We start from the raw sequence: 26,050 nt of genomic DNA, 5'->3' as shown, positions 1-26,050 counted from the left end.
AAATGAGATAGAGAGGCAAAAAATTACATCAAAAGAGTATCAGCAGGGAAAGGGATGAGGGACCATAGACATTAAAAAGTTTAATTGCAAAAATTGGAACCTTTATGACTATAAATTAAAATATTATGGAGCATGATTTTGCAAAAGCTGCAAATGAAAAACATGAATTAAGTCCTGCACTGTCTCTTTAAACTGAGCAGCCAGTGGTGGTCCTCAGTATAGAGAGTCAAGCCCACCACAATGAGACAAATCATTTCCTGTCAATGACTCCAAAGAGACACGAAACAACCACAAGGAGACACAAAAAGATAACAAATAGACACAAAACTGCACAAGGAGACACAAACTGACAACATATAGGAACAAAACACCTTGTAGCACTCTTCACACACACACACACACACACACACACACACACACACACACACACACACACTCACAAAATGAGATAACATGAGATAAGAGTAATTTACAAAGAAATTATATATATTTAAACTCATTGGCTGTGGCAGGAGGAGGAAGCGGGCTCCTCCTTGTCCTGTTCCTCCTCAGGTGTGGATGAAAAGTTATCCAACATGGATGGCACATTTTCTCTCCATGGGCGTTTGAAAATGAAACGGTCCATTTTGACATTTCAATTTCCCAACCTAAATTCGGTTAGCTACAAGCTAGTTTTGGCGGCAGTAAGCAGTAAATGTTAGCTGGTAAAGGCGCACGTGAGTGACGTCAGTGACGCAGCGTGCCCGAGCTTTCCCACTGATCTCAAGTCAGTGATAACCTTACCTTGATTACCAACCAGGGAATTTAATGAGTAAGGTGGGTGGGCCATCACCTATGACTAGAAGACACAAAATAATAACAAAGACACATGAACAACCACAAGGAGACACGAAATGTCATCAAAGACACACATGACAACTAAAAAGAGACACAAAATGACCAATGAAGAGAAAAATACCTCTACCCCTTTTCAGATCTGTGCCCAGGGGCCCAACATAATCATGGTCAGTCCATGTTTGCTTCTTTTTTTTTATCCTGCAAGGCTTATGAGACCACGATACAATGTATGCAACTTTGAATAAATCTTTTCATTTACTTATCAGGTATTTTTTCCTTTATATGAAAATGTATGTCTTTTATTTTGAAAAAGCTGTCTAACTTCCTTGTTTTTTTAATCGATAAACTGTTGCGCTTGACGCCAGCGGGAGAAAGCTACTCGCAAGCAGATACACAAAGGGAGTGGAAGGACCTGCAGCAATGGGAATCAAACTGTACTACACCACCGTTACGGCCTCACGGACGGTGAGTGAAGAGGCCGTTATTTCACGAACTTAACGTCATGTTTGTGTTTTTAGCGCTGGTGGCAGCAGCAGCAGCTAACAATGCCCCGTTCAACAGACACACCCAGCACCCTATCAGTAATAGCTTCCTCCTGACCAACAGTGCAGCGGGCCTATGCTAACGGTTTAACAGTATTGTAACGTCAGCATTACCAGGTTGTTGGCATAATGAAGATGAAATTTATTTGTCGTAAATGTAATAAAACTGAACATAAAATACTTTCAACTACGAGCCGGGATGCATGAATCCACCTCATTTCCGTTATCTCGCTAACGGTGCAGGAAAGGTGTTTTTTTTTAGCGAGCATGCTTGGCTAACTATTCTAGATAATTCTCCTCTAAATGTGGACCGCATTACTCATTATAAATAGTGACACCATTATACTGTAATATTGGTACATAAAGGTGGCCGGAATAGCCAATTGTAACATTAGCAACCGTTGTATGTATCTATTTACTGTATGGAGAACTATAAGCCAAACTTAATGTATAAATGTGTCAATTTAAGGTTGCCTTCGTTATGGCAACGATACACTTGAATGTTAAGGCCCTTTTTAAGTAATATGTATTTATTCATGCCGCATACACCAAATGCAATTATTAACGCTTGTTTCAAAGGAAGTACATCTTCTGTAAGTAGCACACTTGCTCAATCTTCTTGTTCCCATTAATGTAGGTTGGTGGCAAGCTAGCATAACAATTTGGGCGAAAATGTGAAAGATAGCTATAATAAGAACTGCCTGGTAATGCATATGTGAGCCGAATTTACCAGTAGACCCTCTCATCTGGGAAAAGCCAAATTTTGGATGTAAGTGTTGGTGTCTGAGCAAGTTACTGTTAAATAGCTAGATTTTCTTATGGAGTTTTGCTACATATTTCCATAGTATATATCAGGATGAATCAATTGATGTGTTCACATATTCACATCCAGACTGTTTGCAGACATCAATATACTAACGTTTTAATAACACAACAGCAATATTCTTTTTTTGCAGCACTGTGAAAGCAGCATATGGGAAAGCACAGGGCGAAACATCTGGTATTCATTGGGTGTGAGGTATTCATATAGTCAAAAAGTTTTGTGACGTGCATGAGCATTTAACCCTCTCATGCACAGTAATGCTGCTTGGTAATGTACTAATTTCTGGTTTGCTGTAGAGGCATATTTAACAAGATTTTGATTGGTACCATGCCACTGACACCCAGTCTTTCTGCTGGCTTCAATGCCTGCTGTATGGCCACTCACTGTCCTGTTATTGTTGATAATTTCAAAATGTTTTACTTGTTATATAGATCAAGAGCTAATAGTGTATTTCAAATCATTTGAGATGAGATGAATGAAATAAATTTGTTATTAATGTTATTTCTATTTATGTTTGTGTATATGTGACATATTTTGTTTATTTAGATTGCAGCAAGATAATTTTTCAATTCCAAAGTGAAAACATGCTCACAAAACTAAATCTCAGTTAAGAAGAATGCCCTAAACTTCCTGGTCTTATTCGTTTTGATAGCCTAATGTTTGTTTTTAGGGATGCACAGTATTATCAGCATGTCATTGGTATTGGGAGATATATATATATATATATATATATATATATATATATATATATATATATGTGTGTGTGTGTCTGTAATTAACAAAGTGAACATTTACAAAACATCAACCCTAAGTTGAAGTATTTTTCTTATTTTGCACAGTGAATGAATATTACATACAATGAAAAGCATAGTAATTCATGTCTCCATCTGCTGGTGGGCCATTGTGATAAGCGTATGCATAATATGATGTTAATTCCACTACAGAAGAGACTTGATGATCCCTAAAATTAGATGGGGAAACGTGTGGGTACATCAGTATCGGTTAAAGGCCAATTTGTGTGTTTTAATATTAGCAAATTAGATATTCCTTATATTTATGTTAAACAAACAATCAAATCGGTCCCCTCTCTTAATAAATTTAATGAATTTCTACTGCAATGGTATCACACATCACAGATTTTAATGTGCAGTATTAGTACATGCAGCATTTTTGGAATGCTCACTGGGCTCAAATGTTAGTATCTCTCCCAGAAGTCATTACCAGCCTGAACAAAAAGTCTATTATTGTTTTCACCTCATCAGTGTGTGGGTCATCATGACAAATTGTGATGCTTGAGACACCTGTTATACTGGAAACTACAACAAAAGTGGTTTTGAGTACTTTGCCAGGTGTGTCTGTTTGTCTTGTGGTGTCACAACTGCGCAAGACGTAGATATAAAACTTTAGGTGTGTATTTAGTATTTTGGCTGCCCAAGCGATGGAAATATTGAAATTGCAGTATGGCTAAGTTCAATATTTTAATCACAGGCGCTGCAATTTTTTGATTAAGGAAAAAATGTGTCACAACATGCCATTAAAGGTGAAGCATTGTGCTTGAGGGTGGAAGTGGTATTCCAGTCTCCAGGGATACCAAGGTATGAAAAATGATGATTATCATGCCATGTATATTTGCATAACTATGGTATTGAAAAAAATGCAACCAGGCAGAGAATCTCACCTTTTTTTTAAGTTATTTTCAAAAGGGAGACTTTGCAGACATGCTTCCATTTAAAAATGGTTTTAAGTTTAAATTATAGTAATTGAGCATTTGTCAGTCAATCTAATTTCATTCCTTTAAGGGTCATTGGAACTGATAACAATAATAATTCTGTAATACTGTAAAACCGCAATGTTTTCTGAGACAGTTATCATATTGTGAAAATTTAATACCTTTGCAACCCCTGTGGTGCTACAGTAGAAGGCGAGTTCCATTACAGAGTTGTACAAAACTTAGGCAATATTTTGGAAATGTCGATAAAACACAATTGCAAGATGACTGCGTTTCTAATGAGTGATGTTATGTGACTTCTCTTGAGATGTCATGCAACTTCTTCTTTCATGATAACGTTCTAAGAAACACGGCGATAGATTTTCAAAACATTAGCAGGTGTATTTCTATTGCAGTCGCCGCACTAGCTGTCATTTTTTCCAATTGAAGGCGACGTGGGCGTGTTATGGGAGCGATAATGGAAAAGCAAGCCCCTTATACGTGGGAATGGCCAGGTATGGGAGATTTCTGTGAGGTAATAGTCCACGATTTCACAGAGGAATTGTGGATTCAAAACTTCCAGATGATCCACTGAACTTTTGAAGGGTTATAAAATGCAATAACACCTCTTGTAGCTCCTGCTGCATCATGAGGGAGCCAGTTCCTTTTTTGAATCTCTTGCAATGCCACCTCATGCTGGCATAAAACCTTTTTTGTGATAAATGGGAGTCTATTTTTTAAATTGACGTGTTTCCATTAGGTGTGTTTTATATTCGCAGTTTCAATTTGCACAATTTGAGGGTTAATGGAAACCCAACTAGTCATGCTTTGGCCCACAAATCATGTTCTGATCGTAAGGTAACATGTTTGTCTGAACAGACCCCAGGAAGAAACACATTATAGATTATATTTTTGATTTGAATTTTGCAGTGAAAATGAAATTCAAACATAGATTTTCCACCAAAAAATGTGGCTCTTATTGCAATTGAAATATGCATCAAAGCAAGGGCACTAATCTTTTTGCACACTGTGCAACCTAGCTGAGATCACAATGAAGGCCAAGCTCGGAGATAAGTGTAATCTGTAAGTACGGGGTCAGGAGGAAGGGAAGAGGCCATTGCAGCCCCCCCTCTTTACGTCCTCCAATCACTGTATCATGCCTGGTTGTGACCCTGCAAAGGATCTCTAACATATTAAATGTAATCTCTCCCTTTGACATTATGCTGTACTACTAACCCACATTAACAAATAGACAAAAAACAACCACAAAAAGACACAAAAACTACCACTAAAACACACAAGACAACCAATAAGAGACATAAAATGCCTACAAAGCAACACAAAACGTACACAGAAGAAATGCCAAATAACTACAGGCAAACAGGCAAAACATCATAAAGGGACAGAAAATGAATACTAAGAGACATGAAACAACCATAAACAGACAAAAATGACTGCAAGTAGATAAAAAACAACCACAAGATGACAAGAAAGAGACACAAAACAACCACAACGAGACACAAAAACTACCACAAAGACACACAAAACAAGCAAAAAGAGGTGCAAAATGACTACACAGCACATACTTTTGGGAACCTCGTGGTGCTACGGTGAAGCTCCAGCCTATCAATCATATTCTGAACATAAGGGAACATGCTTGTGTGAACAGACCCCAGCAAAAAACACATTATCATTTTTATTATTTTATTTTTTATACAGTTTTAACTACTTTGTCAACTGCTAAAACTTTGCACTCAACCAGTTGAGAGAAGCTGTGAACTGTAAAAATCAATTCCCTTTGCAGCTTAAGGACGTGACACTGGCCTTATCACAGCTGTGTGTGACAGACTAAATGCCAGCTTGTGTGTTTACAGTTAGCGCTGTGCTTAGGTGTGGCCACTTTCACCAAACCCCCTCCCAACTTCCTCTGTCGCCCACAAAGATAGCGTGTAGAGTGTAGAGTGTTCACTCAGTCTATTAATCATCAGCCAGGACCCAGATAAGCCTTTTTTTTAAAGGCACAGACTTAAAAAATTACGGAAATCACACACTTTGAAAAAAGTCTAAATGTCCGCATGGTTTAGAGAAGTGAAAGCAGGATTTGGGTTTAATGATGGTTTCTAGTAGTTGTGCTGTGGTTGAGTACATTTTCTGACTGTTGTTTTTCAGGTGAAGTCTCAACAGGCAGAAGTGATGCGAATCCTTGAAAGCAAAAAAATCCAGTACGAGCTCATCGACATCTCTGTGGGCGGGGAGCTTCGTAACGAAATGAAGAACAAAATTGGGAATCCCACGGCAGTCCCTCCCCAGCTTTTCAATGAAGACCAGTACTGTGGGGTGAGGAGAGCACATGCACAGACACATTCATTTAAAAACTCTCCAGCTGTGTAGTGATATAATAATTTAAAATGTTACTTTAGTAGAGGCAGCTAACGGGTATATCAGTATCAGCTTAAATGATTTCTAATAACCAACAAGGAGAACAGAAATGCTAAAGATATGATTATTGTATGGTAGTAAAGATACTGTGCCACCGTTATTGTGCACCAGAGACCACTTACAGGCTTATATTTTAACTCTACGTAGTCCTGCATAGTACCTATTCTTTCCCTCACAATTCTCCAATAACCAAATGTCATGGTTTCTGATAAAAAAATAAACATAATGCGTTCATGTTAAAAACAAAACAAAAAAACCCCCAAAAGAAAACAAAAATCTGATGTGTGTGATATTGAACACTCAAATACTAGGGCTACTCTCTAAAAAAGTATTTTCGATATCACTCACTCCCTAAAGGCTCGATAGGTTGCTGTACAAAGTTTGTGGCATTCTCACAAAAAAAAGAAAAAAAATTACATACCCCGAAAGTGACTTTTCATAACTTGGTATGTCCCAATTTGTGCATTTTACTAGATATTGACACAAATAATAGCGAGCAAACACGTTGTGTTAGCTGAGTGTAAACTTTGCGTGCTTATGCTGATGAATATTTACATCTGTGTCATCTGACTCGGGACGGAACATTTACTGGTCTCATGATAAGCATGCAACACGGGTTTGTTTTGCTGTTACCTAGTTTACTGAGTGGGTGTGCAGCAGTGATGCTACTGGTTCCTTGTCCTCATCTACAGTTTCAGACACGCAAGCATTTCAAAGACAAGCATACATTAATGTAAATGCATGTTTGCTATGGTTTCAGGTGTTTACATAAGGTATTAGCTGTGTTATTATTTTAACGTTTATGCAAATAAAAGGTGCTAATGTTATTTGTGGTTTTCAGTATAAAACGTTAAGTGTGTGTGTCAGTGCTTTATTATGGAAGCATATTGCTGCCACGTATTTTGATAATATGATATTTTCACATTATACCGTGATAAGTTTATCGTTCTAACAAAGATAATGATAAGCGATATTTAGAACCGATAAGCGTTTACAATAAAAATGAAAATCTTTCTGTCAATAATTTGAATTTAAATATATAACAAACTCCAACACAAAACGTTGTTTAAATGCATTTAGCAAATATTTAATCAAAACTGAAACTTTAAACATCATATACATAAGTTCCCTGAAACTTTTTTTAGGTAATAAAGTCAAGAGAAAAAATTACCAAATAAAAGTAGCTCCCTGAGGTTTTACAAAGTAAAAGTTCCTCCCATGCGGACACTTTATTTGCACTTTTTAATTAATAATTTTAATCGAAAATCATTAAATAAAATGCTGATACAGATAGTTGGCAAAATGCAAAATATCGGCCCCAATAATCGGCCAGTCGACCCCGAGCATGTAGGTCGTGATCTTAATTCTTTACCAGTTCTGAGACTGTACAGCCAGCACATTTGTTTTCTTGCTTATTGACACTCTTCTTCTCCACAGGATTATGAAATGTTTGCCGAGGCGGTGGAAGCAGACACAGTGGACCAATTTCTGAAGCTGGCGTGAGAAATGCGGAGTATACTTCTCCATCTTAACCCTGTTCCCCCAACCACCCACCCACCTTGTGCCCTGATGGAGGTCCTTTATTCAGTCTCTCTCTCTTTCTCTTTCTCTGCACCACAGGCAGTATCCACTCACTTTCAATGCCATAATGAAGAATGCCAAATATCCTGTATCTAACCAATCAGAAGACACACATTCCCCCTACTGCACCATTACACTCAGTCTTAATCTGTTTTACTCCCTTTTTGTCTCTCTTCTTTCCTTTTGATTTCTTCCAGACGTGTTCCCTGTCTGACACGCTCGTGTTAATAAGTGCTCCTACTCCGCTAGGAATCAATGAGGTGTCTAAATGTGCGGCAATTAGGTCGACTAATCTTGGCCGCGGCCACATGATCGCTGGAGATTAAACTAATCCACTGGATGACAGCATTCAACCCAGAATCTTCCTGATCCTCTGCAGACCAAACAAACCATCATCACTCAGTCTTAAGTACTCTGTCGTCTTTTTTTGTAGCCTTCAAGTTCCCATGTTGTACATGGCTGTACACTTTTTGTACTTCACATGGGTGCAAATGCACATGGAAGTAGCAAGGGCTGTATGGTCCTTAAACCCAATTAATTAGGAGTTATACATGCCTTTTTGGCATGGGCAACTTTTTGGTAATTTTGGTCCATTGGTCACCGTATGAACATATAAAAAGAGGCTTGGTTCTGAGGTGGGATCCCACTGTTTGGAGGGGCGATAATGCCACCAGAACTCAAAAAGTAAATATTAAAGGAGAACTTCACCCTGGAAATAATTATTTGTATATCAAATACTCGCCCTGTATTATGCTGAATTCGGGAAGAAAACGTTGTTTTTTTCTTGAATGTCTCCATGGTGAACATGGAGACATTCAACAAACTTAAACTTCAGCAAACAACAAACTTAAAAAATTCTTAATGAACTGAAGTCATAGGGGTCCATGATTAAATAACAGCAAAACTATATAAAAACATCTGTTTACAAACTCACACAACTCCTGCAATATAATCCAAGTCTTATCTAGATGATACTAAGGACTTCCGAAAAACGCAAAAAAAAATATATATATATATATATTTTTAGTCTGTGGACTGTAATTTGTGTAATTTATTTGATTTTTTTCTTTTTGCTTTGCAGTCATCTAATGCATCTTCTTTTTTATTTATACTACCTTGTAATACTACCTAAGAATTAAGTCAGAAGTTGTAAAATCGCACACACTGTGGCTTTAAGTAATTAATGGCGGCCAGTCATATTTGTCTTAACTTCAAAAAGCTAGTGTCTGGGCTGCCTTAAATTAATTTTGACTTAATAAAATTTGACTTTTTAAATTCAGTCATATTAAGTTGACTGAATTTGAAAAGAAACGTTCAATCGTTACAAAATTACCTAAACTTGTCTCTCAAATTCAGTCAACTTAGAATTTTGAGCCTGGACACCAGCTTTTTTTTGTAATGTTAAAACAATTGGGGTTTTTTGTTTTTGCTTGTTATTAATTAATTTTTACAGTGTACTATATATAGTGCACATGGTGGGTGTTTAATAGGCTGATTCTAGTAATTTATGGATTGACATTTTACAACATGGGACAACAAAAAAAGGATTTCCCCACCAAAATATTATTCAGTGTGGAAACATATCTTCATGCGAGGAAATGAAATTTATTGGAGACATAATTCAACAGATAAAATAACAGCAAAATAAACAAAATATGTGAAAAATGTATACATTTACAGGCCACGCCCCTGTTGGTTTTCAAGTTTCATTCGGGAACCAATGGTCACCAATGGGTCAAACTTCTCAAAAAGGTTGTAAATCAGAGGTGGAAGTTTCAGTAGTTAGCTGCTTAACGTCAGCGCCCAGTGGAGCAGGACGAACACATTTCTTCATTTCACATTTGGTGCCAATATATATCTGTAATGCGCTTTGCAGGTGGATTTTCACTAGTATTAGCACTTACCTGCCATCTTCTGTTTCTCCATTATCTGTATAATTTGGAAGCTTCGATCCCAGCACCGATCGATGCTCTGGATTGTTAACTTTCAGAGCAAAAAGATGGCAGACGTTTAGAAGCGAGCATTTCGTACTGATTGTGAAAGATTCGACTGAAATCTTTGAGCTTTCCATTCCTTTTTTTGTTCATTTTATGTTACAGTTTTACTGACTGACCCGGGCATGAAGATGCAGTAATGTGACTATGCACTGAAACCTGCCTCATTCTGAACACAGACATAAAGGTCAAAGCTGGCATGTTTTAAATCTTACCAGCCTGAGGGAACACGCACCACATGGGAAAAACGAAGGCTTTACTTATTTGCGCTTTTACATATGTGCATTCATTCAGTTGACCAAAATATAATGTTCATGTTTTGCTTGTCTTTTAAAAAAAAATGAAGAACAACATGGTTTCCCCTCTCTTACTTGTAACATGGCTCACACCCCTCAGCTTTCAGCATTGTGTTGTTACAGTTTGGGATCTGTAGTAATGACAGCCTTCTCACACAAACACACACAATGTTTGTGCACTGTTTTGTAAGTCAATGGTTGTAGATGTTTGCCTGCTATTGATGTATATTCACTATGAATCATGTTTTAGACATTCCATGTCTCTATCTGAGCTCCTGCTTTGCTTTTGGACCAATTCCCCTTGGCCAAAAAAAGAGAAGAAAATAGGGAATAAAATGCTGTTGTCTTCCAAGAAGATTGTGAAAAATGATTTATGGGTAAGAAAATAAAATGAAGTTGACTCTACCTGTCTGGATATGTGTTTTTTTTTTTAAATTTATTTATCCATTTTATTTACGTAAAACTTTAACCCAGAGAGAAAAGTAGGCCCAGATCAACTCTGACATCTTGAAAGTCTGAATTTAAAAAACAACAACAAAAAGTCTTAATTAAAATGTTCCACTTTGTATTCAAACTCATTTTACTGAGGAATTTTGCAAGAAAGTGTTGGGACATTTACTCACTCACAAGACAGTAAATTCTAATTTTCAAGTCAGTGGAATATTCTCATTGCCAATGCACTCACCCTATTAATGAAAATGCTGCGTTTGAACTTCATTTTTTAAAAAAATATCTTTAAGATATAATTACATCAAGTTTGAATACACAGACCTAGTTTGTTAGTGTAAACTTAAATGCATACCAAGTAGTTTCATATAATTGACTAATACAAGGTCATTTATATAATTTATTACGTTAAAATAACATAATGACCAGGATATCAATATATGTGAAAAACGACATTATTTAAAGGTTTTGCTGTAGTAGTGCAGTATCTCATTTGCTCTCTAAGCGGAGCTAATGTTGCATCAGACTTTTACATTTGCAGAGGAAGGAGAGGAAAAACAAAAGAAGAAGACGTACAGCAGGAAACAAGGATCTCGACTTCAAAATAAAAGCAAAACATCATGTGACATTTAACAAAGTGCCATATTACAGACATTTTGTCTGCTAGGAATACTGTACAAAAATGTTATTCCACTCAGTTTTGCACATACTATTAGATCTTTATGTGTTCTTCTTTTGCCTATCTGGTCGGTACTCTGTTAATTTGAATGTCATTTTGCATGTGAATGCAAGTAATCTATCTCTGATAATGAAAGGTGGATCGGAAAATACTCTAATGGTCCTATGCAAAAGTCCAGATGAGAACTCTAACATAAAAAATAATATGCTAGAACTATGATTAGTATACTCCCCAGATTGGTTGATGTGGTTACTTGGTAAACATTTATAGCGTGAATATGATTTTGTGACTCAGATAGACCTATCCATTTTTCAGTTAACATAAGTACAATCGTAAAATTATCTCACAACTAGCGAGCTGTAGGTTATCACAAGACAATGGTTTACTAATCGTGTGTTTTATTTTGAAAATGGCCACCGGATGTTCTTCTGTGTTGCAAAACATTGGCTCAAAGAAGGAAGCCACAAAACTTGACAGGTTTCTGCTCAGGTAACGTGAGTAAACGTTTTATATCTAAGACATGTGTGTGCAAAACAAAAAAAAAAAACTCACTCATCTGAAATGTGTATTAATGGCCTGCTTATTTCGGTCAGCTTTGTTCCTCTGTGACTGACTGTCGCGACCTCCCACTTCATAGGCTAGCTAGCTAAGCTAAACTCGCTGTCACATATGTTTTGATACGACAATGAGTCGTTGTAAGCTTTTTCTCATGGTTTCAAAATAATGAAATACAAGCGAATGGCACAAGGGCGTCTTGTTTTATTTCATGGCTGGTGCTTGTTATGTATAACCGCTCTAATAACGATGTCAGCTGTCACATTTAGCTGACACTGTTTGGTGTTTATGTTAGCAAAGACAGCAGCAGGTGATGCTTTGGTTTTCGTCAGAGGAGACGTCGAAATTAGAAAGTTTTAAGTTTTTTTTTGGTCTAGCTAGGAGTCGCTATATCCGGTTTGTCGTTCTGTGTACTTTAGGGTGTCCAAGCAGCACTTTTTCATTCAAACGTCAGGCTGTTTGGGAGTACATGCAGTGCCGGACCTAGCACATTGTGAGCCCCTTTGCAAGCTTGCCAAGGCGCCCCCCTTAATAGGTTAATAGACAGATTAGTAAATAAATATATCTTGTATTTAATACAAACAAGAACAAGCAGAACTACTGAGAAATAACCTCTATTAAGCAACTTAAGTCTTTTGTTTGTCCCGAACGGCTTTTGCCTTTTCATTTTCTCTTACCTTAATGCCCAGGACACATTGCCTGTGTGAGCAGTGCATGTGTGTAGCGGAACCTGTTATTTTTTTTTAAAAATTTTGACGCTCATGTTAACAGGTAAGAGCAGCCACTCTGCCAGCGTGAGTGGTGCTGCCCGGCTGCTGTCCGGCCGCTGCAGAACATCTAGAGATATGGAGTCTTGCCTTTTTTGCATGTGACGTTGTGGTCTCAGTAAAAACAGACAGTGAAAATGGTGTTTTGATACTCAAATTGACATCATACCACCTTTCTCTAGAGTTTCAATGTATTTTTTTCTGTTTTCTGTGGAAAACATTTCTGTGGACAGAACTCTTTTAATAGTTTACCTTGGGCTTTTTAATGTGAAATATTTGTAAGACCATTTTGTTGACAGTGCACTGGCTTACATGGCTCCGTAAATGAGTGGATTGCTGACTTTTAGTTGTGGAAATACAGTAGTCATAGCAGCAGGCAGCTCTGCAGCAGCGCCACAGCAACAATGTTAACAGCACGCGCGTGCGAGCCACAGCAGCTCAGCGAGGTAGCTGTCATGCGCTGTTCATGCAGGCAGTGTGGCCTAAACAATGCTCATCACTACCCGATACCCATCAATGCTGTAGCACATTTTGACTGTGATGATCACTCTGATGAACACAGAGTTGGAGGTGGAGGATTTTGGCGCGCCAGAACCAGCTGCCTATGTTTCCTATAGGAAGATTTGCCACTAAGTGCATGTCACACTGAACAGAGATGCCCTTGATATTTGTTAGTGTTAATCATCCGAGAATATTTATACTAATTTAAATAACCTAGTACAAAAATGGTTTTCTTTTTAATTAGGCTAATATTTTATGTACCTAAGTTTTGAGATATTTACACCTAAAATAATGACACAATAAAAAAAATGCATTGGAAAAAGTCAACAGGGGTATCTCCTTACAGAAACAATATCCTGTTTACTCTGTAGATGCCATGAACAGTTTTCTTTGGAACTACTTTCAACTGTACATATGTTAGGAGGGTTAAAAAATAAAGTCATAATATTAAGATGCGCAGAAGTTACTACATGATATGTGATAAATAATAGTAGTAATATGATCACCTCTGTTAAATATTTTTGTGTTTCTGTCCCCTGAAGCCACATGTGAACATGAGCGTCCCAGACTACATGCAGTGTGCCGAGGACCACCAGACAGTCCTGGTGGTGGTCCAGCCGGTCGGCATTGTACCTGAGGACCAGTTCTTCAAGATCTACAAACGCATCGCCAGCGTGAGCCAGGTGAGCATCAGGGACTCCCAGCGCCTCCTCTACATTCGCTACCGCCACCACTACCTGCCTGAGAACAATGAGTGGGGAGACTTCCAGACACACCGGAAGGTGGTGGGCCTCATCGCCATCACCACCTGCACCTCGGCGAAGGAGTGGCCTCAGACTGCCGAGCGCTTTCACGGCCAGAAGGAGGTGTACAGCTCCACCCTGTACGATTCGCGGCTGCTAGTGTTCGGGCTGCAGGGAGAAGTCGCAGAGCAGCAGCGGACAGATGTGGCCTTCTACCCCAGCTTTGAAGACTGCCCTGATGTGGAGAAGAGAGTGGACGACTTTGTGGAGTCCATATTTATTGTCCTGGAGTCTAAGCGGCTTGACCGGGCCACAGACAAGTCAGGTGACAAGATCCCACTGCTCTGTGTTCCCTTCGAGAAGAAGGATTTTGTGGGTTTGGACACGGACAGCAGGTGAGTTTTTTTCTGCTTTTGCACCGTAACGCCATTTTCAAAAGCACTTTAAGGAGTCCCTTGAATGTTCACAGTTAATGTGATATACTGCATTATTTGTTAGTCGTTATTGTGTGTGTGTTTCTGTGTCAACTTGCTTGTTACATATCAGCCTTGCCTGCTCAAAACTGATCCTCTCAAAAATCTGTCTTTTGATTTTTGCTGCGTTCATTTTCGTTTGTTCACCTTGGTTTATTTGTCTTTCTTCTTTTTTCTTTCATACTGTCCTGTGAGTTTATTGTTGGGTGTGAAAAGGTGAGACGGTTAGACTCATAAGTTTAGTTGACCCTTACTGATCCCATCAGCTTTAGCTCTCCCCCGAAAGACAACACCAGACCTCTGTGCTGTTGTGCATTTGCTCATGACTCCAAGCCAAACTCATCGCTCCTCCGCAGGGTTCAATTTAAACTGCCCTCAGGAAGATGCTATAGAGCAGCTGCAGCAACCAGGAACATTTGCAGTCTTTCATATCATAAGCAATAACTTGCACTGGAACCATGTCTGTTGTTGTTGTTTGTACTGTGCATGTTGCATTATTTATTGTATGTAAGCCCAAAAATATCCTCATAGCTGTGTAAGTAACACTGATATGAATAAAAGCTTTTGGCAGCGTAGTCTAGTACACAGCAGTAACCCTAGCTAAAATTAAGAATGAATCTAGGCTGATCACAGTCCACCTTATCATAAGGGAGGCCAGATTTGCAGTACAACATTACAGTCTGTTGCTTGAGTTGCACACATATCAGTAATCTCGTGTTTGGCACTATTTCTGTAAGTAGGCTCCTAAGTTACATTCGGTTGACCACCTACTGCTCACAGAGAACTTATGACCATTTTTTCCCCCATTTGGGCCACTAATTTACATTCTTAAACTATTTGTATGACTGAGTCAGATGGCAGTTAAAGGACCATACCCATGTTTTTATATGCGTGTGCTCATTTACTACAGATCATGCATAGTCTTAATTGCTAAATTTTCTGCTCTGCTGGCAGCCACTGGTTTCATTATCCATCTATCGAGCTATCTGTCTGGCTGTATGTCTGTTTGTTTATCCATCTATTCCAGGGTTTTCCCACACATGTATTTATTAGCAGCCTGCCTCGATGTAAAAGCTGCTGCCACCTGTCGATTTTCTATTTTTTTAGAGCGTTTGTTGCGCCATTACAATACAGTTGGTTATTTATTGCACTATTCTGTTGGAGTGATGAGTGCACTCTGGGCACAGATGGAGCAGTAGAACGTAAGGTATATGCACGCCAAAAAAAGGAAAGTTTGCTGTATATTCTTACATATAGTAATTTGAAATGATCATATGTAATTATAAGATTTGAATATTTTATATAATATCTCATAATAAAATAAGAAGAGTGTTTTTGCGATAATAGGAAATGTGTAAACCATTTTTTTTTTGCAATGAGACAGAGATGTAAACTTGGCAACTCTTTGTTTAAGGGATTCATAATTTTGCTTTAATTTCCCAGGACATTTCCTGGAAAAAAACATAAAATTGTGCAGTAGTTCTATGGAAGCAATCGATTTCCTTTTAAAGAAAGAGCCAATCAAAATCTGCTAAATCGTAATTCATTATTGACCTGCTTTGCACTGACTAACAGACCATCTAGGTTACACTAGTAGTTATTTTCACCAGTTTAATGCTGTCTCTATTTTCCCTATAGTTAGTACCAAATGGCATTGGCTAGTTCTTTCTAGAAAACACAAAAGACATGCATTTTTGTAAGTATTATGTGTAGTTTTTTTTAGTTAGGAAGCCAAAGCTTTGGCCATAATGTTTCATCATTTATCAAGAATGATGAATCCCTTGTCACAGGGATGTTTGCAGTCTCTGCAATTGGATTTACTTCACAAAATGAGTGAAACCAGTGGCCACCTTTATCATTTTAAAGCCTATTCATGTGCTTTGGAAGATGCTCAACCTTTATGTTCATCACAATATAATTATTTATTTGCTGAAACATTCAAAAACACTGGTATGGTCTTTGAAAGGAGGAGCTGATAGTTTGGACCCCGTGAACACAGTTTGGCACATAAATTGCGACTGAGGTTCTTCCAGCTGCAGGAGAACAGTTGAATTGGGAAGGTGCACTTTGGGATTTTGTCTGTAGCTGAAGTGAGACGCTGGCGAAGGATCATGGATCTTTATCCATGAGAGCCAACATAAACTTCCAGCTTGGCGTAGCCCTGCAGCTACTCATAAAAACACGAGTTTGATAATGGCATCCATTTCAAAAGATCAAGTTTAATAGTTGTGGTTATTTTTTCATGACTCCCTGAAGAGCAGCCGTTTCATTTCACTCTGCAACAACAATTACATTGTTATTCAGGAGTAGCCAACAAACCATTGCATTAATTTTTAATCCGCCAGATATCTGATATAGAGTTTCCACAATAATGTGTTTATGCAGATCTTTATGTAGATTATTCTTGCGTCTATACAGCCAGGAAAATCTTTTGCCAATGGCTCTATTTTATCTTGAGTCCTCGATCACCTGCTGATCTTGTTCTCACATGATCTTCCCAGTCTTTCGGAAAGCTCAAATGTCTTGCACAGTGCAGTTCATAATTTTCCCAGGGTTCCTGCGGATCCTTAAAAAAGTCTTAAAGGGCATTTAATTCATTAGTCTAAACATAAGGCCTTTATTGATATTAAAACGACTTAAATGAATCTTTCGAAAGTCTTAAAAATGCTCAGTCATGGGAAGTAGGATTTTATGATTTTTTTTTCTGATTTTGCATTTTACAATCTCAAAATAATTGATAACATCTGTTTTTTGTTTTCATTTCATAGATTCCTTTTCTTAAACTCATCATGATGGGAATCTAAGCAGTGGGATCATACATGCAGATTAAGCAACACAAAATTACCCAGAAATCCAGCCAGAAATACCAGATATTTCCCACTTCTGTTTGTAAACTAAATAAAATCTTTTATGTCTATATTATAGTTTAGTGTCATCCATGTGTTCCACATTTGGCTTAGATAATCTTAACTTTTTCCCCCCAACTTTTTGGATAAAAAAATCTCATGTTTAATAGTACAATAAACATTTGGGCAGAAATAAATTGTCCGTCTTCAATTCTGGTTATTAGAAAATTGGTCTTAAAGTGACATCCAAGTGGCATTAAAAAAGTAATAAAAAAGTCTTAAATCTATCTTGCCTGAAGCTGCAGGAACCCTGTGTTCCTCATAACAGTTACATTTCTCCCGTATCCTGGTGAGGATGCTCTTTCCTGACTCCCTGTGTTATTGTGCAAGACTACAGGGTCGTAGGTCAGCTCATACTCATGTCCTTGTTTTGTTGCTGCCTTCTGCTTGTGCTCGACCATCCCATACATCCCCTCTGTAGCTGATAAGATTCAGTTGAGTCTCCTCTCCTGGCACCCTGCTGACATAAGAAATGACAAGAGCAGAAAGTCTGTGTTTTTTGACAAAAGGAATGTCTGCGTTATGAATCAACCAAAATCAGTTCTAAAGCCAAAAACATATATTATTATTCAAACCATGCTGTTCATCCTCTTGTTGACTGAAAAAGTTTTTCCTCCTGCTTTCTCTCAGGCATTATAAAAAGCGTTGCCAGGGCAGGATGAGGAAGCATGTAGGGGACTTGTGTCTCCAGGCAGGCATGCTGCAGGATGCCCTGGTCCACTACCACATGGCTGTGGAGCTGCTCAGGGGGGTTAATGACTTCCTCTGGCTAGGTGGTAAGTCTGGACAATGATGGCTTGTTACTATAAGATGGAATTTACTTGAATTTGTTGAATTACTCAATATTAGCTTATGTCTCCTTGAAATGCACCAGTCTGACTGATGCTGGGTTTTTATGCCTCCGTGCTGGGGATGACCGTGGCCGGAGGCTTTGTGTTTTCAGGTTATACATGCTACCATCTGTCCGTCTGTACATATTATTGTCTGTCTGTGTCTGGCCATCTCATGAACGCAATATCACAAGAACAACTTGAGGGAATTTCTTCACATTTGGCACAAACGTTCACCTGAAGGAATAAAACGATTATTAATTGGTGGTCAAGGGTCAAAGTGAAGTCACTGACCTTACAAAACATGTTTTTGGCCCTAACTCAAGAGTTTATATACAAATTATGACACAATTTCTCACAAATGTTTAATGGGATTACACAACGAAGTTATGACATTTTATACATTTTATACATTTAAACGCCATAACTGAAGGGGAGACATTTGGTTTGATACTGAAGCAGCGACACTAATCTCAGGTGTCCACCTTAAATCTGTGCTGATTGCACAGATAACCTGTGCTGCTGTGGGGAAGATGTGTGTGAAGCATCTGTGTTTTCACATTCATGAATGTAAACTCTAAGTGCAACTTATTAAAGAATTATGACAAAGTTGTGCACTGAGATTTTACAGTTTAAAGATGAACTTGTGAGTGCTCTCTGGTTAAGAAACAATGTAACGTTTACACTGTTACTAAATAAGCTTGTGCTGGGGGCTCACAGTGGACTGGTGGCAAGCACTGGGTGTAACCTGTATATAGGCAGCAACAGAAAGTTTGCTGACCTGGCAGGGAGTCTGGTTGGGCTGGGATCAGACCCCTGGTGCTGGGGTTTGAGCTGGCTGAGTCGGGAGGCTACAGCCACTAACTGAAGGTGCATCTCCAGAGCTGCTGCCGCTCTCCTCCTGGCGGTCTAGTCTTTTAGTGATGTGAAGGAAGGCAGAGAGACCGCAGGAAGCGCAACTAATTCTTCATTTGTGGTCTGATAAACAGTAAATTCCTCAAATTCTGTGCTCCATAAAGCTTTTTTTTCAAACTACTGCAGCTGTTGTATTTCTGCAGGACACGAATGTGGTTTACATAAGAACCCAGCCTTTGATCCTTTTGTTGTAAGATAGTGGGCATGGTTTCATCTAAGCTAAGTTTGACAAGACAGATGCATACTGACATGCAGTGAGAGCAACACTAGAAAATGTTTCTTCTTAGATCATAAAAAGTTGCTGCAAAACAATCAATAAGAGCGAAGTAGAGATACAATGTTTGTCTTTTATTATTTGTGTACTTCTAGCTGCGTTGGAGGGTTTGTGTTCAGCCTCTGTCATATTCCATTACCCTGGAGGCACAGCGGGAAAGACTGCGGGACGCAAGCCAAGCATCTCTCAGCCAGCAGACGCAGGGAAACGCCACAGACCAGGTGAGCACATCCCTCTGGAAGCAGACTGATGGAAACATCGGTCTGGATGGGATAATAACTGAAGGCTGTTGTCTGTGAGTGAGCTGTGATTGAGTAACATCACTGCCGACTGTCACCTCAAACTTCGCTAAGCATTGCTCAGCTAAGCTGCTTCCTTTGTGTGGAGAGTACAAGATGTCAGCTTCCTAAACTGCTGAAGCTTCTCTTGTTTACCCCGATGACTGCTAATTTGATTCAAACTTAACATCATTGAATCTGTCTCTACTTTGTCATTAACACGCTATGAACATGGTGTGATATTAACATTGCTGTGCGCAAAACTACAGTCACCAGAGAATCACCAGTTTGTATATAAGCACTGATAAATTACACTTACAATTAATGGTTATTTTAATTATTGATTCATTTACAGATTATTATTACAGATAATTGTTGAGTTTATTCATCTGATTTTTAGAGATTTGAAATTAGATATGGTTTGATTAAACTTTGTCATTGCAAAAGTAAATACCATTTCAGTAAACACACCGATTTTACCATCTCACCAGAAAACACAAGCAAAGTTCATATAGAGATATATAGAGTTATAGGTCTGTAACACATTTTTTTTTACATTATGAGCTTTTAATTGAGGTGTGAAAATGAAGCTTTGAATTTCTGTCATCACATTTTATGATGACGTCACCTTAAAAAAAGTCCTCTTAAAAATCCTCAATTTAAAAGTGATTCATTGGATCAAATGAGCTTTTCTTTAAAAAAAAAAAAAATTCTTTAATGAATACATGTTATATATGGTGCTGTTAAAATGCTGCTAGACCGCCCCACTAATACAGGTGCAAGCCTCTCTTTAAATCCAGGAGCCACATTTATTTTTTGAGCACAATAAAAATGTTCGATTTAAAAAGCTTAACACCAATTAATATGGAAAGCAGAATATTTTTTTAGATTAAAAAAAAACAAAACCAATAAATTTGACTAAAACACTTTTTTTCAGAACTTTTTGGATCACAAGCGTTGGAACAATCCTATTTCTAATCCTAATTAGAATCCTAATTCTAAAAGTAGCTGACCACTAATAATATTGGTGTAGCCTAATCTTTATCTATAGTTGTGCACATTCAATGGATTTTAACTGACTGAATAGATAAGAAATAAGTATTGTCAGGTACAGCACTATAAACAAATAAAGAAAATAAACAGAAAACATTACATCATGTACAGTACAATATCTACAGCCATAATTTGTCAGTTGTGTAACTATGATATGCACAATATGAAAACTGATAAATTACCTATATGTATACAGTAGAAGTGGTTATGTACTGTATTATAATCTAGGGACAGCAATCAGGTATGGTGAATTTAAAGTGCACACGAAGCTATTGTAGAGTTGAATTTAGATGTACTCCTAAATACAGATAACTGGAAGTGCAAATACAAGGGGCGTGACTCCCAGTGGCAGCAGTAGTGGTATTGCAGTAAAAATAGGCAGGCATTTTTTTCTGTATTAGAAGCTTTAACCACAATAAATGTAGTAATTTTTTTCCTCATAAATTAATGAAACAACTTTTCTTTTGGTCAAAATTGTCAAATAACTAAATAAATCATTTCGACACTAAATGAAATGAATTTGAATCACTCACCAGTTTAAATGAAAAAAGATTTACTTTCGCATAATCTTTATGTGATGATTACAAGGCGATCTTTACGTGTACCCTTGTAAACAAACAAAACCGATGTTTGCAGTTCATCCATGCATCACTGACCGAAATGCATGACGTGTCTAACAAGTGCCTGGCGCTTTTGCTTCCTCTCAAAAAATTTTTTGCAAAGCTGATTTGAAGTTTGAACCCTGCATTGTTTCCATATTTACTGGCCAGCACTCTTCTTCTTCTCGCGTCTGTTTGTGCATCGCTGTGCATCTCAGATCGTCACTTCCATCTGCTGATTAGTGGAAAAGTGCGAAACCAATGGCTGGACTGTTGATCACATCACCCGTGTGTGAATGCGAATATAACAGGGACCAACTCAATAAAAATTAGTGCCACCTTTTAATTTGTTTAGGTGAATTCACATGCATGCCAAAAATTGATCCTGACTCTTGATAAGTATATTTTGTAGGAGAAGAGCAGCAGCAGCAGCAGCCGTTGAGCCGACTGTTGGGACTAACACTGCTAACATTGCGCCTTGCGTCATGGAGTGAATCTGCATTCTTTCTCTCTGTCTGTAGGGGCTCAGGAGGTTCTCATTGACCCAGGTATGGTATGTCTAACCAACATAGCTCCCTGTAGACATCAGTCTGCCTGTTTGCTTGTGCTCACTTTTCCCTTGTGTTTGATGTCATTTTTCATCTCACATCATCGGCTTCCTAATTCCTGTGGTTTATTTTATCCTTTGAAAATTGATTGATATTTTTCCCCCCTTGTGGCAGGTAGTGTCCTCCTGTGTTGGTTTACCATCACCCTTTTTGTTTTCTATTTTTCTAATGTACCTGCTCTTTCTCACAGCCACACTTTTGCCGATCACTATCACGACTATGGTTCAAGGTCACTCTTAGAAAGGTCTTTTCCTTTTTTTTTTTGAGGTAATATTGCTCTAACAAGTAACATTTTACTCTTGATTATTATTAAACAAAAATCACATAACACTATCAAAAAATGTTAAAATGATTTTTGAGCAAATTTATACAAATGGGTAGAGCTGGGAGGCCAGAAAGAAACAGAACAGTATCAGGTAATAACTGGAAAAAAATCATGTTTTTCCAAGATGTTTTCATGTAACTACAGAATTTTTTTTTGTTATAACAAGATGTTTTCTTGCTTCAACAGGAAAAGTTTTATTTTTTTAAAAAACGAAAGCTTCTCTTGTCTCATTAAAACATGAAAATGTCGTTGTTATGATGTGAACACATCTTCTAATAACATTAAAACTGTTTTTAGGACATGAAGATATCTGGTTATAACATAATAATATAACATGAGAATATCTCATAACATTAAAACACATTATTATATCATGAAAATATCTTGTTATAACATGACAATATTTTGTTAAAACACAAAAAAGTCTTGTTATAACAAGAAACATTTCATGTTATGACCTGATACTGAGCAGCTTTATGCTGCCATATATTTAGCCACCTGAACTCAAGGTTACCTTCAGTATGTCTGTTGAAGCACCAGCAGGTGGCAGCTCATCACCAGTGGTACATACTTTGATCCTCCGGTTGTTGAATTCTTACTGTTGCTTAAATTTTCATCTTCTTATGATAAATAAGTCACACAGTGTTTTTCATATCCTGTAATTTGATCGCCACAGAAATGATCTACTTTATTTGTGCAATTATTGCCTGAAGTTGTTTCTCTATGTCCTGATGCGTGTGCAAATTGGCTTAAGAAGTAGTGCAATGCAGCATTACCTTATTCACACGTTTGTCATAGTGACAGCACCACAGTGTTGCTATGGACACAGCCCCGTTGCTAGGCGATGCGCTCTCAATTGGAATCTGTATTCTAATCAGATTTGGCCTAGAGGTGCACCTTGCGATTGCCTCTGAAACATTTCAGGTGCGGGTTTAACTCTGAATGGGACGTCAGTCATACACATCATCGTGATCACATCTTAGAGAGGCCACAGACTTCAGAATATTTACTAATATAACTTATTACTGCTGGTAAGGGAGAGCGGGACGAGTTGGTGGAGATTTATGATTTATATTTAGTTTAAAGTGGGATCATCAGGAGGCACCAGAGCTTTGGATAAACACGTTTCACACAGTTTCATTCAACATTATCTATTGTTATCTGTTCAGATATGTTAATCCTGTTCTGTGAACCACTGTTTGTGTATCAGTGTCTGATTTGATATATTTATGCATGTGGCGGTGGTAGATAGGGTGGTATGCATAAGAGGAAGTGGTGGATTTCAGTTTACCCTCCTTCCTGTTGTCACTCCTGTTGTTTCTTTTCCTTTTTTGGTGGAGCAGACAGACGCACGGCCACCCTGGTGTCTCTCCCAAACTAATCCTATCCCGTCCTCTTTTGAGTGTAGGTGCTCTCACAGCCAATGGCATCAGTGCGGACACCAGCACTGAGATTGGACGAGCAAAGAACTGCCTGAGTCAGGAGGACATTATCGAGAAATACAAAGAGGCCATCTCCTACTATGGAAAGGTACTAATCAAAAACCACACTACTCTTTAATCAAGTACTCAACCGATATTGTTGTTGGATTAAAGATACTCATGGATAATAACTTCAGTGTTATCAAACTGTGTGATTTAAAGGTAAAAAACTGTTTGCCCGTAGGTTTGAAATATAGAAAGAATTATAACCACATTCACACCACGAGACAATACAACACTGAAAACTGATATTATGAAAATAATGTATTTGTTCATTATATCAAAAACAAATTTTCAATCGGAAATCCAGTCTAAATACGGGTTTACATGGACAACAAGCATATTGATCAGTTATACAAAAACAAACTGCTGTGTGTCTATCTTGCTAAACACTGTATTGCAGGTATTGAATTTTCAATTGGAAAAAATAGTATGGGGGAAGGACTGCTGAAGCTGTTGTTGGTAATTTTCATAAAAAAAATGTTTTTGTCATTTTTGCTGAAGCTGTCACTACGTCCACACAGTATTATATGAGACAGATAATCTGTAAAAAAAATCAGGTCCTCCCTACCACTCATTTTGCCTCTAATGGTGTTTACTAGAGTCCACCATTACTCACCAGAAACAGCCAATCAGAGTCTAAGTATCCAACATAGTCGTGAATCATGTCGATCACTGCTCGTAAATGCGGTCAGCCTGTCAGCCCCGAACAAATATGAATCAAGATTCTGTTACTACATTGCCTATTTTGCCTCTCAAATGTTTTCAGAAACATATTTTTGTGTACTGTTTAGCTGTAACATGAAAAAGGTTTACTGCCCATCCACCAGAGTAAACCTTTTAAATGAAGCCAGTGCTTCTTTTTGGCCTGAGTGTTGTCAACATGGTCACAAACGTTCTCATTTTACAGCTACACAGTGCACTTAAGGATTCATTCAAACATTCGCTGTAACCGCTTAAACCTCTTAAGGGTTTTGGGCGGGGCTTGAGCCTATCCCTGCTGACACTGGGCGAGAGACGGATACACATAGAGACAGTCAACTGTTCACATGCACATTCACACCAATGGCCAATTTAGAGTCACCAATTAATTTGCATGTCTCTGGACTGTAGGAGGAAGACAGGAAGGGAGAAGCTGAACAAAAACTGCACACTGACACAGGGATTACGCACAAAGTCACAACAGTGCTAGCCACAACAACACCATGCCACCGCATTTGATGTTTCATGAAATAGGCAATGCAGTTACAATATCTTGATTCATATTTGATCATTGCTGCTCACGTTTGATAGTTTGACCACAAGTCAGCAGTGACTGACATGAATGACAGCTGCATTAGAGACGTTTTTTGATTGATTTTTTTTCACAGAGAGAAATAGGCAATGCAGTAACAGACTCCTAGGCTCCGGTTGGCTGTTGTACGTGAGCCGTGAAGGATTCTAACAAATGCCAGTAGAATAAAAGTTATTTTCTTAGAAGTTAACTGCAGCTTTAGTAATGTTTTTCCTAAATTCTTAAGTCTGAAGTGAGTCAACTAAAGTAAACTTTTATATTGTTTTTCAAAGCCAGACATCACAAAGTGCTTCACAGTAAATGACAAAAGCATGTGCACAATAAAAGAGCCATAAAAAACTAAATCAAAGCAACCAAACACAATTAGTAGGTAATGAGTTGCCTTTTTCCGTGACTGAATGTCTTAAATCAAAAAATACTTCAACAATGAATTCATCCTATTAACAAGTATTGTCTGATGTATCTTATTCTTCGCTTCTACAGTGCCACGTTGTTGTCCAAAAACTATTTAAGTCACATCAATGAGCCAAAAAACAAAAAAAAATCAGTTCATTTGCAAAAGTCAGAATACTTTTTTTTCTTATTTCCAGAAGGCAATATTGTTAGTTATAAAAATTGAGTTGAAAATGTAATTTCAGCTTCAGTCAGCACCATGAGCCCCGTAGGAAACATTGTTACAAACACTGAAGCTCTTGGTGTTATTATGGGCATGTGGTGATTTTAGGGAAAATAGCAATGAAATTCAATGAATTATTCATTTTATTTGATTAATCCACTCATTTTATGTGACTTATCTGGGGGCATGTGTTATTATTATTATTATTATTGTTATTATTATTATTATTATTATTATTATTATTATTATTATTATTATTATTATTGTTATTGTTATTTATTATTATTATTATTATTATTATTATTTATTATAACAGATATATTATATAAATAAACTAGCCTTGGCAGCAAATATGGTATACCATTAAATGAAAAGGCAAAACAAAAAAAACAGCAACAATATATATATAAATAAATACATTAATTAATTAATGTTGTGACAGAAGTTACAATGTACAGAAATCTTGAGGATTGCATGGGCTACAAC

The 26,050-nt window shown here is 37.7% G+C and overlaps 2 protein-coding genes across 4 annotated transcripts in view; both read left to right on the top strand.

Moving 5' to 3' along the window:
• The first annotated feature begins 1,146 nt into the window (after positions 1–1,146).
• Positions 1,147–10,625, top strand: sh3bgrl3 (SH3 domain binding glutamate-rich protein like 3). Its single transcript, XM_042506984.2, has 3 exons — positions 1,147–1,302; positions 6,080–6,247; positions 7,787–10,625. The coding sequence occupies exons 1-3, from the start codon at positions 1,258–1,260 to the stop codon at positions 7,850–7,852; spliced, it is 279 nt and encodes a 92-aa protein (XP_042362918.1). The 5' UTR covers positions 1,147–1,257; the 3' UTR covers positions 7,853–10,625.
• Positions 10,626–11,741: 1,116 nt separating this feature from the next.
• Positions 11,742–26,050, top strand: part of trappc9 (trafficking protein particle complex subunit 9) — a 250,147-nt gene continuing 235,838 nt past the window's right edge. Inside the window, exons 1-6 of one of the 3 annotated variants that reach the window (XM_042506368.2) lie at positions 11,742–11,835; positions 13,712–14,307; positions 17,922–18,067; positions 19,406–19,531; positions 21,762–21,788; positions 23,582–23,703. In XM_042506368.2, coding sequence (XP_042362302.1) covers positions 13,724–14,307; positions 17,922–18,067; positions 19,406–19,531; positions 21,762–21,788; positions 23,582–23,703 — 1,005 coding nt within the window. In that variant the 5' untranslated portion in view covers positions 11,742–11,835; positions 13,712–13,723. Of the gene's footprint in view, positions 11,841–13,711; positions 14,308–17,921; positions 18,068–19,405; positions 19,532–21,761; positions 21,789–23,581; positions 23,704–26,050 lie in introns of all 3 variants that reach the window. The other 2 variants (XM_042506369.2, XM_042506370.2) reach the window with 2 other exon arrangements.

Source organism: Plectropomus leopardus, chromosome 17 (assembly GCF_026936395.1).
Source record: "Plectropomus leopardus strain MGB_pleo_1.0 chromosome 17, ASM2693639v1, whole genome shotgun sequence".
NCBI lineage: Eukaryota > Metazoa > Chordata > Actinopteri > Perciformes > Serranidae > Plectropomus > Plectropomus leopardus.
The sequence above is the reverse complement of the archived record's forward strand: the minus strand, read 5'-3'. Positions and strand labels throughout refer to the sequence as shown.

What these genes read in the sequence shown, in the direction of transcription:
- sh3bgrl3 (XM_042506984.2), top strand. Translation starts at nt 1,258, where the DNA reads ATGGGAATCAAACTGTACTACACCACCGTTACGGCCTCACGGACG. An exon ending in CCGTTACGGCCTCACGGACG is followed by an intron (nt 1,303 to 6,079) that starts GTGAGTGAAGAG and finishes GTTGTTTTTCAG; the next exon opens with GTGAAGTCTCAACAGGCAGA. An exon ending in ATGAAGACCAGTACTGTGGG is followed by an intron (nt 6,248 to 7,786) that starts GTGAGGAGAGCA and finishes TCTTCTCCACAG; the next exon opens with GATTATGAAATGTTTGCCGA.